This window comes from Megalopta genalis, chromosome 16 (assembly GCF_051020955.1).
Source record: "Megalopta genalis isolate 19385.01 chromosome 16, iyMegGena1_principal, whole genome shotgun sequence".
Lineage (NCBI taxonomy): Eukaryota > Metazoa > Arthropoda > Insecta > Hymenoptera > Halictidae > Megalopta > Megalopta genalis.
Window position 1 is genome coordinate 7,584,790 of NC_135028.1, and position 21,559 is coordinate 7,606,348.

The following is a 21,559-nucleotide window of genomic DNA, read 5'->3' on the forward strand; positions in this document are numbered from 1 at the left end:
TTGCGAAACAGAAATTATAGTTTCTGCTTCTAGAATTCAGTTTCACGATAAAAAGATTCGATATGTTATCAGAAAGAAAATTCTGCTATTATAAATATAATTTAAAACGAGAAAATTCATTTATACTTTATATTTACTAATACTGAGCCCATACATAGATTCTGTTATATACATATGTAGATTATTTAGAGGGTTCACAAGAACATCCACGTTTGAGTTTGACTAAACAAATGTATATATAAGATGTATATGTTGAATAACGTACTCCTAATTTTGCGTTATTCTATTTTGATTCCTTCTATACATTTATAAAAAAATAAATTTATTGACATAAATTTTGTAGAATTTTTCTGCAGCATAAAAAAACAATCGTACTACGTTAATATATATATATATATATATGTTATATTCAGAGAACTCTACAAACTGATCTCACATGATTCATTTTATGTACGCTTGGAATTATGTTCAATTACCTGCCGATATATGCATATACCCTCAGGCATATCCATATATTGCAATATGTACACACGTTCGTACACATATGTATGTATACGCAATAGTGTGCAAGCACATAATATCTATAAACCTATACACGTAAAACTGTTCATATCCGTGTACATACTATTTTACGCATTGCGTTTGAATATCAGCTGCTTATTGATGAATGCAGCAGCTTGCTGCACAGGAAAATAGCGAGTACAGTTGTACAAGATATGTATGTATACATAGTTCGAATTGAACGATACGTCGCGAAGGAGGAATTCTATATCAGATTTTAGATAACGTTGCAACTACTGCGGAGAACAATTCCGTTCATTAATAGTTCCCGTCGTTATATACATCGAATTGTTCGCTGATTTTCTATTACTTTAACCACAGAAACGACGGTTGCCTACATTGTTGCTACATACGAACCTAAAGTGATATTTTAAACTGACTAATGGATACTACATGATAATAATAATTTGCATTAGTGACAAACATGTGTGTTAGTGGTTGACGCTTATTTTGATAACAGCTACGATTTCCGAACACTTGTCACGAATTGCCTATCATTTTTCTGGCTTGTAACGTGTTTTCCTTTTCGGTGATCACGCCAGGCTGAAAGGTATTTATATTTATTGACAATTACACGTTGACAGGATGTCTAATAGCCGAAACGAAGTTGATCCTTTCAGCGAAACGCCTTTAGAACTACAGCAGTTCGAAGGTAAGATTGTGAATGTAATTTAAAATTTTTTTTTCAGCAATTAGTCTAAGCATTATTTATGTGCAAGCTCAGACTTGTTTGAGATAATCGATTCTTCCAATTTACATTTTCAAATACGAAGCAAACCATATGTTTAAAACGTTCGTAATGCATATATCGTGCGTGTGCGGATATCTCGGGCAATATATAAATAAAAATTAAACGTGTAAAAATTCAATAATATTATATTGTATGAGTTTATAGTGCACAATTTGTGTGCTGTAATATTTAATTAAATGCGCGCGAATTTTAAAGTGACATTTATAACTCAGAGACTCCTTAAAATTATAATGAATTTTTCTATTTTGAAGATTAAATGTTAACGCATAATAAAAATGTAGTGTTACGTAATGTTTAATGACTGTATTACTTGTTACAATATTGTCTATAATGGAAATGTTAATTTTTAATGTTTTAAGAAGCTGCAGAAGTTACCGTAGAACAAAATTCCATGGTTGAAAGGGAAGGCACGGCGAACATTTTAACATACGCAGAACCATTGACACCGATGCAAATACGCTGGTTTTATAGAGACGGCGTAGACAAAAGATGGGTAGAATTTTGCGGATACGACAGTTTAAGAATTGAAAATGCTTGGCAAAATTATCAGGATTTACTTAATAAGAATAACGATGCGTTGAATAATTTACCTCACATAGAAAAGATCGTAGTTAAAGGAGGCATGTACGATGTGGAAATTGACAAAATGAAATGTGTTTCTATATATTGTCCAGGTATGGTTGTGTATTTATTATTCGTACTTTATGTATTTTGTTTTATAAAAACTCTAATACATAAAAATGTTCATTAAACAGTTTGCTTGTTTACTATTTTGTAATTATTATATATAATCACTAATTTTTATTTTCAAAAGGGGAAGAATGGGAAATTATGAGAGGTACTTGGTATTACGATGGTACCTGGATACCTTTAGAATCGGGACAATCTAAAATTATAGAAGAAGTTCATCTAAATCTTTTTCAAAAACAACTTTCAAGTCAATCTACTTCAGCATCTGATATACCTCATCCTTATAAAAGTATAGATTTTTAAAAAATTTTATGCATTACTGTTTATTCAAAGTGAATTATATTATTTCAGTTTTCTATCAAATACTTTTTAATAAAATATGTTAATTTCAGTATTACACACAGAACATTTTCCCGAATTTCATGTTGATTGGCATAGTATAGATGATGTTGTATTACATAGCGAATATAGACATAGTAAATTAATGCGTAGTGTCACGTCGAAACTGGGATTTGCAAAAAGTATGTACTTTAATTTATATTCTTGGTAAGAATGAAACGAAATAAGATTACGTATTATTTGTATTGAATCTTTTAGCAACGGGCTATCAATTACGCAGAGGTTACAAAGTTGCTGCAGTAATGGAGGATAAACCTCACGATATTGATCACATAGTGTTCGTAGTTCATGGAATTGGTCAAAAAAGGGACACAGGAAAAATTATTCGTAATACAACATCGTATGTACACAATTTAATTTATAATTAATTTTAATTTATAATTATATGCAGATTTTTATATATTCAATATAATATTTATACAGATTCAGAGACTGCGTGGACTGGTTAAAACAAAAATATTTCCCCAGCTCCAATTATAGAGTTGAATTTTTTCCTGTTGAATGGCGATCCTCTTTGAAGCTTGATGGAGGTAAAATTATTCGCTACATTTACCAGGTAGACAATATTAATCTTGCATTTTGTAAATATTTTTTTAGATATTGTAGAAGCTATTACACCTTATAGCGTACTAAGCATACGGCATTTGTTAAATTCATCAGCAATGGATATACTTTATTATACTAGTCCTCTTTATGGCGGAGAAGTAAGAGCGGGTTTACAGAAAGAATTGAACAGACTATATTTTATGTTCGCTAGTCGACATCCAGGTTGGAAAGGCAAAGTTTCAATCTTAGCACATTCCTTAGGATGTGTAATTGTTTATGATATTGTCACAGGCTGGATGGGTCCAGATACAAGGCCCCCGTCCCCAGAAACACAAGAAGTATTACTGCAACGATTACAATTTCCAGTAAATATAATTACTTTTGCATATTTAACATATCTCTAAATACTATAAATTCTAATTATTTTCATAATTGCAGATTGAAAATTTATTTTGTTTGGGTTCACCCTTATCTGTGTTCCTTGCATTACGGACTCGTTCTCCATCCAATAGAACTGATGTGATGCCTCAAGATTTATGTAAAAGATTTTACAATATATTTCATTGGTCTGATCCTGTAGCTTACAGAATGGAACCACTCTTAGAGAGAGGCTATAGCAAAATTGAACCAGTTCTTATCCCATCTTACGGAGGCGTTGAAGGTCAACAGATGGAACAGTCGCCTCCGTCAATAAGTGGTGCTGATCAAGCTTTCTCCCCCACAGGTATATCAGACATTCTTTAAAACGATAATAAATTTTGAAGATGTATGTAAACAATGTAAAAATATGTTGTTACAGAAACGGATGAAAGAGATGAGAGCCCAGATATGTCTAATCGTACTTCGGACAAAGGTTGGAGTCTTTGGGGTTTAGTACGAGCAGGCTGGAATGCTAAAGAAGATGCATCTATTCCAATTCAACCAGGTCAAGGTATGTATATAGTTACTATTATATTATTAATAGTCTTTAGAACTAAAAATTTTTAAAATAATATCATTGCTTATATAACGAACTAATGAAAAACATTTTTTTATGGTTAATAGAATTAGCACAACGGTTAGATTATGTACTTCGAGCAAGTTTGGGACGAAATTATCTGTACACAGTCGCAGCACATACAACATATTGGAGTAACTATGATGTAGCTTATTTTGTGCTAACGAGACTCTTCCCAACATTAGAATCGTGATGTTTATCTGCACATTTAGTATGGAATTCAAATAGATTTTATTAAAATTTACTAGTCCATTGTAGGCCTCAGGGTTTAATTCTTGACGGTAGGCCTACTAAAACAATCTGTGATAATGAAAAATCGATACAATAATATTATAAATTTAATCTAAATTAATCAGATTATATTGCTCATATAATTAAAAATTTAATATAGTCCAATTTTGCGACGAAACCGAATATGTTTTTTACGTATATTTGATAAAAAGTTCACATTTATTACACTAAAAAATGTTACTTATTTTATTACATAATTCAGCACTTTATATTTCTGTTAAATGTGGTGGTATACAGAGTGCCGGTTTTATCTGGAAATCCTGACTATCTCGGAAATTAAAATTTTCACTATCTCGGAAAAGATTAGTGAAAAAATGTTCTTACATAAGTTGTTTGATTCGATAGGGCAGATCACATGGTTTTGATAGCTAATTAAGTGCGTGTAATTATCGTCGAGATTTTCAGGTCAAGTTCATTTTTTTTTAATGGAATAGTAGGTTTTTTTTTTATTTATAATCTGTAAACGTTTCCCGATACAAATTCAAGATCATATTATTTGTTATTATTCTGAGAGCAGATAGCACAGTCTCATTACTGTTCCATTAAAAAAAAATTAACTATACCCACGCAAAAACTATTAAAACCACGTAATCAGCCGTATAAAGTTAAACAACTTTTGTAACAATATCCTCTCGCTATCTTTCGTAGTTTTTGAGATATTCTGGATTATCAGGCGAAACAGACACCCTGTATATGTTTCATGTAAAACGTTTATTCAAATGTATAACAAAACAATTAATATAACTAGAATGTTATGTATTTATAGCATAAGAACTGTTTTGTACAATACGTTTTACATCATTGAAGAGTTGTTACTCCTTGTCTTTGTTATATATAAAACTGTAAGAATAATATTACCTTTTCGTTACAATTGATCTATAACAAATGCTACAAAAATATTCTAGTGATGACGACTTAATTAGTAGTATAAAAATTCACATTGTAACACAAATTTATTGCATCGCTATTATTGTATGTTTAACAGTATAGAATAGTAGCAAAATATTTTATTTGTAAACCTTATAAAAAAAATGTAATATTTGAGGATGATACTGAATGTTTTGTTACATATACAATAACATTTGCCGAATTCTAAAAAAAATTAGATATATTTATAAATAGTATCGACTCCCATAATACATAATTATAAGGTATGAGATATAATTATAAGGTATGAGAGTATAGCATACGTTTTTCAGTTAAGGAGTAGTTTCTTTCCCCTTGGTCTTGGATTAAGAATGAAAATTTAAGATTAGGACCACAGCGCTTTTTTGAAAATACAGTTAATAATGCGAAATGTAAAACGCAATGTTTATGAACCAATTGAAAATATTAACTGCTGTAAAAAAGCATCTTACAGAATTTGTTTGAAAACCGAGTCGAGCATTTATACTAAATGTGCGGAGGGTATTGCCAAATTATTCATGTTTATACGTATTATGTAATATAAATTAGAATTATGTATACCTACACATTTGCCTCGAGATGATAAAACGTTTCAATTCGAGAAAAGGTTGCAAGATTTAACCGAAGAACAGATTTGAATTTCTAAACGAAGACGGTAGAATTGGAAGTTCCAACATCACAGATTAAATTTTAGACAATAATGCTATTGAAAATTCAATGTTTTATTTTTCTTACTACTGTTTCTTTTTTTACAATTAAGAATTTAATGTTATAATTTAAAATAATACTCATACAGTGTAAAAATTTATTTACAGTACGTACGACACATATATATAAATGTCTTAAAATCACTCTTCGAAAAGGAAGAGATATTTGATCCGAGATAGTTATTTTTCGAATTTGAATGTTATTTCAACGCATTCCGATCTGCCTACTTGCGAATTCATTATTATTATCTGCGATACACAAAAATGTTCATTACTCCGTATAATTCAAGCATTTGTGCACAAATTGTGGAATAATATCGAAATGTTTGCATGTATGGTTTCTTCTCGATTTTGAAACAAAGTCAAACACCACAAATTAGTGTTCACACGATCGTGATCTAAATAAAACAAAAACTAACTTACTGATAATAATATAGAGAGCTAAGTCAGTTTAGAAATAAATATAACAATTTTTAACCACAGATGAAGTTCTTAAGACAAAAGTAAAGCCTCCACTACTTTTTAAAATCTCATAAAGCAAAATAAAGATCATCTCAATTAAAAATGCGTATCAACTGGTTATAATTATAAAAACTTCAGTGGTATATTCAAAATGTTTCATTAAATATTTTTTAAAAAATATTATAAAAATAAAGATTCTCACTTGCTAGTATATTACTTATTTTTCTCTTCTTAACTGTTGGTTGAAATAGTTATTCGTATATCAACATTCTTTCTACGAGGAATACAGAATGTCATGAAACGAATGATCTTACGAATCACTGCATTCATTCTTATCGTAATATTTTATATGAATTCATGATGAATGCTCTCTTAGCGATCAACGAAATAATTTTGTTTAAATTTTTGTAATATTTAACCCTGAACTACCATACCGATGCCATAAGTGACTCCAACATTGTATATCTATTTCATTTTGTAGTAAAAATTTGATTTTCTATGTTTTTGTTACTTTATAGTGTAGGTAAGAATAAAATAGCAAAATGGATTATTCATCTACAATTAGATTAATGCATTCTTTCAAATTTTTTATTTGAAGTTTATCATGATCCCAGTCATTTTTATAAAAATCACTATACCCATTAAGAGAGCTAATGTGATTTAATGAATATTGAAATAATATTTCATGAATCAAATTCGGGCTAAATTAACATCCAATTAAGGGAAGAAACTATATACTGCATAATAATGTGTAGAACAAAACTAGAAACATTGTTTGGATTATGTTCGCAATGTATGTAAATGCAAAACTTTCTAAAAATTAAGAAAAATCGATTATACTATAATACCAGTATTCATTAGATCCATTAAATCGATGCACTAACGAACCTTTTAGGAAGTAATCCAAATAATTTCCTTATCGGAAGAATGTTAATATATTGGTAAATGTTAAAAGATGATTTATCCAAGATAAGTAGTCCAAGCTCTCAGGGTTTGAATCATGAAGAACGCACAGTATGGGAGTCTTACCCGTAACCATATTTTCTTTTTTTCTTTTTAGAAAAGTAAAACTTGCTTATATTTTGCATATTATAAAATAGTATTATGTAAAACAAATTAATGTTGAAGTTTGTTTCGTTAAGTCTTTTAACTGCTTCTGTTAAGACAAATAAACATTGAATTACAACTGTTACAATACTTGTGCGTTATTCAGGTAACGTTTAAGTTCTATTGTATCTGTAATAATGTGTGGTATCGAGTGGAAGGAGTGCGGTGATAGATTTAATGAACTCAACGTGTGTTTTTACACCTGCAGAGAAAAGATGCAGCAGTCATATTATTGATTTTAAACGAAGTTTTTGTGATAAAACAGATTAAAAATAAAATGATACACCATCCAATATACTTTCACATGAATGTGCACTATTTATAGAAATATTTCATAACAAAGTTCTGAGATATATGAACAGTGCAGTTTTTTCTTTTTATTTTTAGTAATAATTTTATTTAGTATTTTGTTATGAAACATAATTATTCTGAAAAGACACGAGAGAGTTTAGATCTTGTTATAAATGATTTTTAATTATAATAATATAATATGTAATATTGTTTCTATAAATCATTGAATTTCATTGAAAAAGATGAGCAAATTTTAAGTATAGTATTATCCATTTAAAAGTAAAACAGAGATAAAACATATTAAGATTTTGGTAAATGTGTGGAAAGATGAAAATCGCTAGTACAATCATGACTTGGATCTATATTGTTAAAATCATCGTCTTGAGTCTTCCACTTCGAAGTATTTGACAGATACTTTGTACTTGACATGTACGTTTTATAAGATGTATCTTGAGTCAGCTTTGAATCAAAATAAAAACTTGCGCTATAATTTTTGAATGAAATGAGACCACATAATATTGTTTCTAGTGCTTCCCCTGCAAGACGATGATCTCAACATATGTTTATGAAAATTTGTCAGAGAAAATCAGCGCTTTTAGTACTAACATTAAAATGAAATAACTTTATAATTATCATAAGTAAAAGAAACATGTTACTTTCTATTCTAAACTCATCATAAAAAGTAAGATCGTTGAAATCAATGATGCACAACTGCTACATCTTCTACTTATTTTTCTCATTAAGTTCACTTCTACATTAACACTCTGGGGATGGATCTTTCCATTCAAATACAGTGGTAGGTACAAAGCTTGTACGCATCAAGGTCGTAGCATCGATGAAAGCTGATTCTTAAAGTTTAATTTACGATTCATTTTATTTTGAGATTCGGTATAAGGTGTTAAAGATGTCCTGGAACTATCAAAATCAACAACTAAGTTTAGGTGGGACACTCTCTATATCAATGATAAAAAGTGGTCGTCTGATAACAGCTTTAATAATATCGATTCATTTGCACAAAATTTGATCCAACTTGTGGAGTTAGTTGACGATTATTGGATAATTGGGATTTCATCGTACAATATATTACTGCACATAATTCGTCGAAAGTTGGCAGTCCGTAATATCATATTCTGAAGAATATGAAATAAACGAAAACGAAACCATTTATTCAAATGGATAGAACGAACTCTTTACTTTAAGTATTTATATTATACAAACATATTTAAATATATATCAATTTATCCTAAAATAGGTGCCGAAATTTGAAATAACAAGAAACTGCACTTATTTTTGTACAAACATAATAAAATCTAATTTCGGAAGAAGAAAGAATAGAAGTGAAGGAATATTCAGACGTGGTAAAAATGAAACCTTCATTTCCATTCTGATATAGTAAAATCCATTTAATTATCGAAAGATCATTAAAATAATAGTAGCGACTTGTACATAAACCATATAGGAATAATATTACTTATAATTCGAGTTCAATGCATCTGGTAAATCTTCTTTTTGGCTTATATGGTTGTAAATTTCAAGTGATATTTTTTAAAATACTTTTTGTAAATGCTCATTTTCCAGAAGTGCCGCAAAAGGAAGAATGGTATATTTTAAAGAACTTATATGTAAAGTGACACATCTTCGCTAATGCTAAATAATTTCAAATTATTTATAGAAACACAATGTCTTGTCAATAATAGAAACATAAAATTAAAATAATCATTTTTTTATGTGTATCAAGAACATTTATGAAAGCAAAATGATTTAATTAGAAATCGATAGAAATGTTATTAGGAAATAGTTTGATCGAAGTGAAAATGGAGCATTACAATATGCCTTTCGATTATATATTTATTATTACAAATGGCAATATAGACCTTTACTTAAAGTTAATTTGTCTTATACACATAACATACATCTATCTTTGTCTCTTAGTTACCGCTATGTCCTGCGGCCCGGCGTAGTAAAACATATATCTTTTCTTTAATCCAATCTTTGTTATATGGAGCGTATGTATTTGTGGATTTTTGATAGACAAGACATGATAAATCTGTAAGTTGATCAATAAAATCAAATAATTGACTGATGTCATACGTAATAGTTGGAGTATCTGGGTTCCGCCTCTTTAAATGCTCCTCATAAATCTTGCACACCCCTATGTTAAAGAAACAATCGAATATAATTTCACAAATTCATTACAAATAGCTTTTATAGTACATTATGAATGCTTCCGCAACAGCGCCAATGGAATTCAAAGAGTTAATTTCAATTTAAAAAATCTGTTATAAAATTATCTATACTGTCTTAACGCAACCTTCAAAACCGTATATATAACAAAACTTTATACTTTTTATTATAATAAAACTGTTATACTAAAAAATAAGAAATGATAAAATATTATATTACCTTCCATACATTCATTAATGCTTTCATAATCAGAATATGTCCGTGTTTCGGGTCTATTGCCTGGCTGAACCAGCAATATTGTATGAGACTAAAACCAAAAAACAAATGTACGGTACATTATTTTCTATTATATTCATTAAAAATTACAAAAGCTGATTTGTTTTACACATTATTATCTTTTTTAATAGAAAAAAATGATTAAATCTTATTCTATTTATAAAAATTTAAAAATATTTATATTGATTAATGTGTAGTGTAACTTCTGTTACAAAATTAATATAACATGGAGTTTCCAATGATCAGATTCGTTAGAAAATTGTGAATGAATAATACGTAAATGTTTAACATGCACTAAAAATAATCAAAACAAAAGTATGGTTACCATCGCTGCGTTTAGCCGGTGACTATACTACGAAGAATACTCCGTATTTATTTAACTTTGCTAGTTAAGCGAAAATTACGTGACCAACGTTTACATGTGTTCCATCAAATTCACGTGCTGTGGGCATCGATATTTGGAATAAGCTAAATTTATATCTTCGCCAGTAAACATCAACAAATAACCATTTCTGCACCTGATTCGAGAAAAATCTAGTGTAGATGGTGTAGGTTGAGAGGTTTATTTCTGTTAGAAATTGTATAAATTAGTAGCGATTAAGAACTGCAAAAGAATTGAAAATTGGATTCTTCAAAAAAGAAATGTGGAAATTCGAAATATTATAAAAAATGTATTATACGATATCGGCCAGTACATATACTGTAAATACACTCCGAAGATCACGAATCATAGCGAGCAAACATTCTAAAGTAATATAGATGGAGCGCCAGGCAAACGGATACGCGAATAGAGTGAGACCGCAGGCATGGTAAAGTAAGACAAGCTACATTGGTCGTCGGTGTGACTTGTTTCGCTTGTGGTTGTGCCGATGTCACGTTCTCTTGCTTACTCGTCACTTTCTCTCTTTATCTAAAACTATGAGAACAACACCGTTTAGTTGTGAAGCGTCAACCAATCAGAGGAGAAGCAACTTCTCTACCTGTTCCATAATTCTAAGCCGGTTGCCCTCGCCTTGGCTTACTATGGCGAGGCACTACTGTATACGGCACGCAACATGTATAAACGTATATATAAACATTCATTTTAGAAATTTAGAATTAAAATATTTAACACTATCTAAATATAGTACAAGACAACGAATAAACATTTGTTAATCACTGCAATAATTAATTAGTGAATGCTTTAGACAAATTTAATGTAAAATAAGAGTTTTTGTATTTTTATTTGAAATCTCGATTTGATTATAGTTTGGAAATTTCAGGAAATCTTCAAAGTATTTATCTCAGCTTTCCTACATAAAACATAGTATTATTAAAAAAATCTTCGGATGACCTTGATATCTCGAAAAAAATGACCTTGAGGAAATTTGTCGTCTAATACAATTTCTGCCCCTTTGAACCAAACACCCTCGTCCTACGATATTTTTTCCTAAAAAATTTCTAAACATAAGCGAAATATTTACTATGCTTAAGTTAGGTGGGACACCCTCTATATCAACGATAAAAAGAGGTTGTCTGATAACAGCTTTAATAACATCAATCCATTTGCACAAAATGTGATCTAACTTGTGGAGTTAGTTGAAGATTATCGAATAATTGGGCTTTCATCGTTCAGTATATTACATTTAGAACATTTATGAAAGCGAAACAGACTTAATTAGAGATTGATAAAAATGTTATTAGGAAACAGTTTTATCAAAATGAAAATGGAGCATTACGCTATGCCTTTCGATTATATATTTATTATTACAAATGGCAATATAGACCCTTACTTAAAGTTAATTTATCTTATACGCATGGCATGTATCTATCTTCGCGCCTTAGCGACAACGCTGCCTGTCCTGCAGCCCGGTGTAATAAAACATATATCTTTTCTTTAATCCAATCTTTGTTATGCGGAGCATATGTATTTGTGGATTTTTGATAAACAAAACATGACAAATCTGTAAGTTGGTCAATAAAATCAAATAATTGACTGATGTCGTACGTGATAGTTGGAGTATCTAGGTTCCGCCTCTTTAAATGCTCCTCATAAATCTTGCACACCCCTATGTTAAAAGAACAATTGAATATAATTTCACAAATCCATTACGAAAATCAACGTAACAATTTTAAGAAATAGTCACTGTAAGTATGCATGATTTCTATGATATATAATAAATTTTTAATAATAACGTAAATGTGTCAACCCTTAACACTGCAAACATTCCTTGACGTCATCGGCAATTTCAACTTTTACAGTGAAGTTCTAGAAAACCAAAAATTCTTATTTTGGAAGGATAAATTGAAAATTTTTTAAAATTTATTTACTCTCATCAGTTTACACTCTTTTAATGTAAATAAACATAGTATCACCATTATTATCAATACGATAGCTTTTATAGTAACTATGAATGCTTCCGCAGCAGCGCCAATGGAATTCAAAGATATAATTTCAATTGAAAAGATCTGTTATACAATTATTTACACTGTCTTAATGCAACCTTCAAAACCGTATATATATAAAATACTTCTTTCATTATAATAAAACTGTTAAATGAAAAAATGAGAAATGATAAAATATTATATTACCTTCCATACATTCATTAACGGTTTCATAATCAGAATATGTCCGTGTTTCGGGTCTATTGCCTGGCTGAACCAGCAATATTGTATGAAACTGAAACCAAAAAATAAATATATAGTATGTTATTTTCTATTATATTCTTTAATAGAGAAAAATGATTAAATCTTATTCTATTTATAAAAATTTAAAAATATTTATATTGGTCAATGTGTATCGCAACTTTTGTTACAAAATTAATATAACATGGAGTTTCTAATGATCAGATTCGTTAGAAAATTGTGAATGAATAATGTGTAAATGTTTAATATGCAATAAAAATAATCAAAACAAAAGTATGGTTACCATCGCTGCGTTCAGCCGGTGACTATACTACGAAGAATACTCCGTACTTATTTAACTTTGCTAGTTAAGCGAAAATTACGTGACCAACGTTTACATTTGTTCGATAAAATTCACGTGCTGTGGGCGTCGATAATTGGAATAAGCTAAATTTATATCTTCTCTAGTAAACATCAACAGATAACCATTTTTGCACCTGATTTAAGAAAAATCTAATATAGATAGTATAGGTTGAGAGATTTATTTGTTAGAAATTGTATAAATTAATAGCGATGAAGAATTGCAAAAGAATTTAAAATAAGGTTCTTTAAAAAAGAAATATGGAAATTCGAAATATTATAAAAAATTTATTGTACGATGTCAGCCAGTACAGGTACTTTAAATATACTCCGAAAATCACAAATCATAGTGAGGAAACATTCTATGGTAATACAATGTTGTAAAATTTGAAGATTTTCTATCTCAGCGCCGTCAACGGTGGACTGATGAACTTTTAGTAACTTGATGTGAGTTCGTAGACTATATTAGTAATGCTCAATCAATGACGAGAATATAAGAATCTAGGGTGGGGGGCGTCAACTCTATAGGGAAAATTAGGGGCACTTTTTTGATTGCCATCTGAGCTAGCTAAAAACTTAGCGAACTAAAATTCAATATGGCCGCCCACTTGCATGCGCATTCGGTGAAGACTACGGATAATTGGATCCCAAATTATTGAAGTTACACTGTATTTATAAATAACATTTTCATTAATTATATTAGCTGAGTTATAAACGTCCAATAATTTACATTGTGATAACATAATACATATGTATATGTCAGACATCATAGTTCTAGAAGTATTTTTCTATTCGCAATATTTTAGCGAGAATAGCATTAGAACTATCAAATATTTTATTAAAAAATAATATAATAGTAATTTAATAATAATAGAAATTTACATAGTTGTTATAAGTAATAGGAAGTAATTCTGCAGTAAATGTAAGTTTTCATTGAAATACAATACTTGCATCATAAAAACAAGTTCACCGATACAACAAAAGTAATAATTGATTATTTCTAATATTATTTTTTATTAAAAAATTACTATTTTACGCTGATATTATATCCAGCTTAACTAAATTCTTGGTAAGCAAAACGTGTTTGTACATCCAAAATTATTTATGTTCCAATTTTAATAGAAAATACGTCGAAATCTTTAGCTACAAAGTCCGTACAATATATTTTTTAAATAATTATATTTTTAAAAAATAAAATTTTAAAAATATATTTTTTAAGCCAGATATTGAAAGTGGAATTACGAATGTTAGAAAAAATTTTTCTTTTATAGAGTTCGCCTTTTTTCAACGTAGACTAACGATAAAATCTTTTCGATCAAAGACAAAGTTCAACAACCAAACTTTAAGATATTTAGTACCGGATAATGTAATTTGAATGTAAGCTATCTTACGTATATTTGTGCGTGATTATATCAATTCGTACGCGTTATCTTCAAATATCCTGTCATGGATTAATGAAATTAAAATCGAAATCGATCTTGAAGGTGTAGAGATAAACTATCAGTTAAATAACTTCATTGTTCTTAAATTATATAACATCTAAATCCTTTCCAGAAAAAAAAATCAACACTTACGTTTTTGTTTAAACAACTTCCGGTACGCAGATGTCGTGTACTGTAAATCGTACATTTTTTTTTATTGTCTTAATGTGACACGTATTATTCGATCCTGTTTACGAATTTGAAAAAAAAAACATTTGTGCGAGTCTTTTCCTTGAAAAATTAATTAATTAACTTTTCTTATTTTTCGTATTTCAATTTCTAATGTAATATTATTTTTCGAATATTTTCGCTAACCTAAAATATTTAATTTTCATAATTTTCAGTGACATTCACAACATTCGCAACAGTTGCGTACGTTTCTTTCTATTTCCATATATTTTATATATGGAATTTATATAAATAAATAAATATTTATATATATTTAATATATAATATAATAATAAATAAATATTTATATATATTTAATATATAATATAATAATAAATATATATTATATTATATATTTATTATATTATAATAAATATTATATTATGTAATATAATAATAAATAAATATTTATATATATTTATATTTCCATATATTCCATTTTCATATATATTCTTAATTACGTTATCTTATTACACGTTAAACAATTGTCGTTTATTTAAAAGTCTAGTCAAATGTATCGTGTAACAATGCTATCATAGACTTCGATAACGAGACATACACACATACATACATATATCGTTTAAGGAATAACGTTGAACATAAAACTAACCGTAAAATTCAAACGTTTCTTACACTGTTACACTTAATTATTTACAGCCGATATTCGAAGGCGTCGTTAAAAGATAACTTAACAATTTAAATAGCTATAATTGTGCGAAGTATTGGTCATAGAGTGAATCAGTGCCTTTTAAAACGGTAGAACTATTTTAAAGCTTGACTAAACGGCTTGAATATTTATCAAATGTTAGAGGGTCTAGTTTAGATTAAAATACCGAAGACAAGCAAGATAAAAAAAAACAAAAAGAACGTAAGTTTTTAAATTATTTTTTTTTTGTTATTTCAAGCAATAGCAAAATTTAAAAAAAAGTATTTTGCTCATTATACAATAAACTAGTTTCTTTAACATTTAAAAAATATTCACGTCATTTAGTCCAGTTTTAAAACAAGTTATACTGTTTTAGGAGTTATTGACTCAGTTTTAGCTTTATTATATATTTATATATATTATTATATATTTTATTATAGATTTATATATTTATATATTTATGTGATATATTATTATATATTTTAATTTAACCTTCACCGCATGTACTGCAGCAAGTAACAACCCAAAGACGATTATACTAGAAGAATTTAATGTTAACGAAGAAATGTAACTAATAAATTTATAAGAAGAACTTAACGTTAATGTTACTCGTTAAAAGGTAATAAAAAAATCTTATCGATCATCAATGATATATAATATTTCGTAATTACTTTCTGGATATCCCAAGATAACGACTTCCTTCGTTCTAGATTAGGCTTTTCGACATCGCAATCTTTCGATTCATTAAAAGATACGGCATATTTCTAATTACATTCGTCTCTGTTTTATCTACTCGCCAAATGTAGGGCAAATACGAGTGCGCAAATAAAATTGCGCTTTACTATTATATTTTCAAAACGTTTTCAAATTTTTTGAAAAAAAATTTGTATACTTTTTGAAATTTTGTCAGTGCACACACAAGCAGTGAAAAGTTTATAATAATTTAAAATGTGTATATAAAATATAATATTATATAATATTATATAATATTTTTAGCATTTACCAAATATAACTGCTTTTCAGGTTGCCACTGTGTTACGTTGGGAAAATTAATCTTGTATTTTGTCTTTACTGCTGTACGGCTTTGTGTCATAATTTAATCAGTCGGCGGTAGGCATAGTAGACATTACTTTGGTCTGATTGGCTCACGATTGATTGTTGAGACTTGTTTGAGTCAGCAAATGAGATATAGGATTGGAATTGATTGGAATGCGCAGCACAGAAATACCGCTTCTTTTGAGAGGTAGAAAACGTGCAAAAGCAGGAACCAGTATGTAGATACATACATATATACAAAGATACATAAATACATGCATACCGTAGATATCTAGTATATAGTTCGCGCACACGGTTCGTATCGCAGAAATATTCTTATCAGTTCGTGGTTTCACATATATATGTATTATACCTCCATTAGATCGGCAGTATCCGCTGTGATTTTCTTGGATTCGGACGGTGTTTACGTCCGAAGATTTCGGGGTTATCATGATGTTATAAAAAAGTTCTTCGAAGACACATTACACAGCTAGAAATCATTTCTTGCCAGTGGATATTTCAATTGATTTAGAATAGTTGAAGTAATAGTAGGTAAGTATAGTTCACTCGCGCTGAACAGATTGTAATCAAGCTCTCGCCTAATTAAGTTCCGTATCTCACAAATTGCATTTAACTATTATTACTTTAAACTTTAAATAGTTTTTTTCACTTTTAAAGTAAGTGTTTTGATTTAATGTTAGTAAACGTTTTTGTTTTTCCATTTTAGCGATATATTTCTTAATTACTTTGAAATAGGATATGTATTTTAAGAATTCTTTGTACACTTTTACGTATGAAATATATAGTGTAACTTTTAAATAAACCATAAATTCTTTTCATAGACTGTATCGTATATTAAAATTATGTTATTTTATTATTCGTAAGCAAAGCTGACTTAGGTCATAATGTTATCAAACTTGCGAACTATAGGTATCCGTCTTCGCAGACAATGCATCCATTGATTTTGTTTCAGAACCGTCAATATGTATCTCTTTACGTGTACTTTGGTACTATTAGCTATAGGTAAGATATTATTTATTTTCGATAATTCTTTCTTATATGGGAATTTATCAGAGGCGAAGAAGTGTTAAAATCAACATTGCTGTGAATGAAATCATAGTATGAGGAATTAAAATATATATACGGCATTTCAGGTGCTTCTTTTATCGAGGCTGTAAAGTCTCCAACATTTAGTAATGTTTATACAGTGAAGGGAACATTGTATATTCCTTATGCCGAAATTCGGGAACCGTTTTATGCATGGTACGATGGCACTAGTGGATCTAGTAGAATAGATTATTACGGAGGTATTATAAAACATTTTATATTTTGTTTCCAAGCTAAAATCGATGTTTACGCATAAGAATTGATATTACGTTTTGCTTAATTAGGAATGGTTAAGACTTTCCAATTGTCAAATAAAGGATCGTACGGAAAAAGTTTGAAGATTGTTCCGATCACCACAGAATTAGCTACCAACGACGAAACATGTCTCGAAGTCAATGGTACTAAAGAATTCAAAATTCAACCCCAAACTATTATTCCTGACACAACCGGAATGGAGGTAAAAAATTGCTTTTTCCACTGAAACATACTTAATCGAATTCTATCGTAAAATGGTATTGATTTTTTTATCAGTGTATCGGAGAAGAAATGGTAAATGGAGTGAAATGTGAGAAATGGCAAATGATACAAGAAATAGGGGAGAAAACAAACAAATATACTCTTTGGATACAATATCAGGTAGGAATTATTATAATTTATGTAAAGTATTTCAAGTACTGTGGAACTCGTATTAAAAATTAACTTAAAAATAACTATTATTAAAAACAAAAGTATTTCCTGCTTTTGCTTGCTGTTTGTATTTTAGTTATTGGATAGTTATATAACTATGATAGTTAAATAATTATTTGATAAATGATATTTTCTACTTAACTGCAGAAATCACCACGAGCGCCAGGATTACTGGAACCAATTCCTGTGAAATACGAAATGAGAGGATTCAACAGCCTTTTAGGCTCGCATTATGATCATTATTATTTAAATTATGACTGGTATACGTTCCAAAAGCCTAATTCCGAAGTATTCGAGATTACAGAAAGTAAGCAGAATATATTTATAATCATCAGTACCAACTTCATTTAGAGTTGTATGTTAATTACACAAAATGCGTATGTACAGATCTAACATGTGTCAGTTTCCCCGGACCTGGAGAAAAACACATATACACGTTTAATCCTATGCGCGAGTTTGTTCACAATTACGATGCTCATGTGAACGAAGCTTTCGAAGGTTTCAAGAAAGCCCATAGCAAAGACTACGCGAGTGAAGTTGAGCATCATACGCGCAAGGAAGTATTCAGGCAAAATGTAAGGTATGTATCAACACTTGTGTGTGAACGCAATTCTTGAAATTAATATGAAACAACGATATTTTCAGATTTATCCATTCTACCAATCGTGCTAACAAAGGTTATCAGCTGGACATTAATCGCTTGGCAGATCATACCGAGTTAGAGTTAAAGGCCTTACGTGGCAAACAATATACCAAAGGTTACAATGGAGGACAGCCGTTCCCTTATAATGTTGCACGGGAACAGGAAAACATTCCGGAGTCTATAGATTGGAGGTTATACGGTGCTGTTACTCCTGTTAAAGGTTTGTGATTCACTTAATGAAATCAAATTGATAACATGCCGTCTACTGAACAAGAAATTCTTTGCAACGGCATAGATCAATCTGTTTGTGGTTCCTGCTGGAGTTTTGGTACGACTGGTGCTGTGGAGGGTGCATATTATATGAAGTATGGCAGAGTGCCACGTTTGTCTCAACAGGTAAGGAAATCCTCAATATATTAAAAGCGAGGCTAGTTTTTATTGCCTTTTAAAAATAACTAGACCGCATTTATCACGAAATTGCACAATTTTTATTACAAGATACATCCGAACCGAATAGATGTATCCAGTAATTGTTCATAAAGGCGTCTTTACGATCTCAATAATTGTAAAAAAAAGGATCTGAAGTAATATCTGTTACAGCAATTATTTTCTGCTATTTTGTTTATTCATCAAAGATACGAAGTTCACTTTGAGTCTCTTAGATTGTAGTGTTTCAAAATTACAGGCGCTTGTCGATTGTTCATGGGGCTATGGAAATAATGGATGCGACGGTGGTGAAGATTTTAGAGCATACCAATGGATTATGAAACATGGAGGGCTGCCTACCGAAGAAGATTATGGTGGTTACCTTGGCGAGGTAAATAAATGCCATAGTACGAGTATAGTTGCAAAAATCGATAAACTGATAACTATAATAGCATCGTTCTTGGTTTCATATACCACGTATATGCGAATTTCAATTAATATTTTCATTTTCCAAAATATTTAATAAAACCGAAAGATATATTTATTAACAAGCTTCGTAATTTGTAAAAGATTGGGTCCTATTTTGTCTATATAATTTTTTTTATAATTTATAAATTAATTATAATTTTCTCATAATTTTTTTTAGAAATTTCACTGATACGGTTAATTAGCAACTAATATATATGTTTTACATTTTTTTTTATTACCATCTTTAATTTCCGAGATACTTAACAATATTAACAATATACCTCACTTCGTAATTTAAGAATTAGTTATTACCCTCGAAACATAAATATACATGGTTATAAAAAATATCGTGTTAAATATGTGTACAAAATTTGATTATCTCTTTATATTCTGAATTACATTATTTTCACTTTTTCACCGTCATCTTTAACTTTTTTATCCGGTCGTTCAGACGTGATCGTATGTAGTGGTAATTTAAAATAAATTCAATTAAAGTTTAAATTTATAATTTTTTCATAGCAATATTTTAGCGAATGTATGTGCTTTCAGGGCGTAGACATTTTTAATCTATCCGATCAATTATATTAAAGTCCTTTCAAAAAAAAAAAAATATATATATATATAATACAAATAAGTAAGAAACTAATACATTTGAACATTTTCTCTTTCAGGATGGTTATTGTCACATAGATAATGTTACATTAACAGCCAAGATTACTGGTTACGTAAATGTTACGGAAAATAATCCTGATGCTATGAAACTTGCCGTTGCAAAACATGGTCCGATCTCAGTAGCGATTGATGCGTCTCATAAAACTTTCTCATTCTACTCTCACGGCGTATATTATGAGGAAACTTGCGGTATGTATATATGTGTTTACAATGACTTTCTAATATTACAAATAAAAATATAATTCTGTAACGTGGGTAATATATTTTGTGCAGGCAATACGGAGGAAACACTGGACCACGCCGTTTTAGTAGTAGGTTATGGTAAACTGGATGGAAAGGACTATTGGTTGGTGAAGAATTCGTGGTCTAATTACTGGGGCAACGATGGCTACATTCTTATGTCTCAAAAAGATAATAATTGCGGAGTAATGACAAATCCAACATACGTTACTATGTAAAAAAAACTTGAAACAGTTTTTTTTTTATTCTTATGTTTTATAATAATAACTATACGAAGGAGATATCTATATGAAGAGAGACACTTGGATTATTTGGGAGTTTTAAATTAAAAATCAATGTTGTATGTTGCACTACTTATAAGATACAGTTATGTACAAAAATATAATGCAAACGAGTAGAATAAAATAATTTTTTTTAAATAATATGAAGAGTATATATAAAAGTACAACTAAATCGAAGCTCGCGTCTTAACGTCATCGAAAGTATTGAAAACGAGTGTGATATAAACATAAACAAAATGATTTTTATTGAAATAATTTTATGAAATTCGCAGCATGAAAGTGCTATATATCGTAAACTTTTTTCTTTTTTTTAATACCGTTTACTAAAAACATCTATATAACAAAGGATGTACAAATGCGACGAAATGTTTCTAGCAGAAATTCAGTTGACTATATAAAAATGAATTTTACACATCACGAAGTGCTTCTCGTTCACTTCATTTGAAAAGCATAAACAAACTTTTGGATATCTACGTGTATAATGTTGTAGAATTACGCTGTCATATTGTGGTACAAAATTAGTATTGGTTATTGTGCTTAAAATCTCATAATGGAATTAAATTGACAACTATA

At 29.4% G+C, this 21,559-nt stretch overlaps 4 protein-coding genes across 7 annotated transcripts; 2 read left to right on the plus strand and 2 right to left on the minus strand.

Annotated features, from left to right (window-relative positions):
• Nucleotides 1-370: 370 nt before the first annotated feature.
• LOC117221152 (phospholipase DDHD1) lies at nt 371-6,876 on the plus strand. Of its 3 annotated transcripts, none has more exons than XM_033471868.2 (11): nt 371-1,213; nt 1,672-1,986; nt 2,127-2,291; nt 2,395-2,523; nt 2,600-2,741; nt 2,825-2,931; nt 2,999-3,169; nt 3,239-3,312; nt 3,386-3,671; nt 3,747-3,878; nt 3,992-6,876. In XM_033471868.2, the coding sequence occupies exons 1-11, from the start codon at nt 1,147-1,149 to the stop codon at nt 4,135-4,137; spliced, it is 1,734 nt and encodes a 577-aa protein (XP_033327759.2). In that variant the 5' UTR covers nt 371-1,146; the 3' UTR covers nt 4,138-6,876. The 3 variants fall into 3 exon arrangements, with proteins under 3 accessions (XP_033327759.2, XP_033327760.1, XP_033327758.2); XM_033471869.2 differs by having other exon boundaries at nt 373-1,111; nt 1,169-1,213; nt 2,999-3,312; XM_033471867.2 differs by having other exon boundaries at nt 373-1,213; nt 2,999-3,312.
• A 2,214-nt stretch (nt 6,877-9,090) lies between these two features.
• Nucleotides 9,091-11,924, minus strand: LOC117221150 (enhancer of rudimentary homolog). Of its 2 annotated transcripts, XM_076526774.1 has the most exons (4): nt 10,687-11,924; nt 10,494-10,610; nt 10,112-10,199; nt 9,091-9,860 (listed from the first exon to the last, which is right to left on the minus strand). In XM_076526774.1, the coding sequence occupies exons 2-4, from the start codon at nt 10,494-10,496 to the stop codon at nt 9,637-9,639; spliced, it is 315 nt and encodes a 104-aa protein (XP_076382889.1). In that variant the 5' UTR covers nt 10,497-10,610; nt 10,687-11,924; the 3' UTR covers nt 9,091-9,636. The 2 variants fall into 2 exon arrangements, with proteins under 2 accessions (XP_076382889.1, XP_076382888.1); XM_076526773.1 differs by having other exon boundaries at nt 10,494-11,924.
• On the minus strand, nt 10,637-13,492 carry LOC117221151 (enhancer of rudimentary homolog). Its single transcript, XM_076526772.1, has 4 exons — nt 13,077-13,492; nt 12,740-12,827; nt 11,941-12,216; nt 10,637-10,686 (listed from the first exon to the last, which is right to left on the minus strand). Exons 1-3 carry the CDS (start codon nt 13,077-13,079, stop codon nt 11,957-11,959), a joined length of 351 nt encoding a protein of 116 aa, XP_076382887.1. The 5' UTR covers nt 13,080-13,492; the 3' UTR covers nt 10,637-10,686; nt 11,941-11,956.
• Nucleotides 13,493-16,760: 3,268 nt separating this feature from the next.
• On the plus strand, nt 16,761-21,127 carry 26-29-p (C1 family peptidase 26-29-p). The gene is made up of 13 exons (XM_033472046.2): nt 16,761-16,777; nt 16,845-17,014; nt 17,436-17,485; nt 17,617-17,769; nt 17,854-18,026; nt 18,101-18,205; nt 18,404-18,563; nt 18,644-18,836; nt 18,902-19,119; nt 19,195-19,295; nt 19,585-19,716; nt 20,465-20,654; nt 20,739-21,127. Exons 3-13 carry the CDS (start codon nt 17,446-17,448, stop codon nt 20,921-20,923), a joined length of 1,650 nt encoding a protein of 549 aa, XP_033327937.2. The 5' UTR covers nt 16,761-16,777; nt 16,845-17,014; nt 17,436-17,445; the 3' UTR covers nt 20,924-21,127.
• The last annotated feature ends 432 nt before the right edge of the window (nt 21,128-21,559 follow it).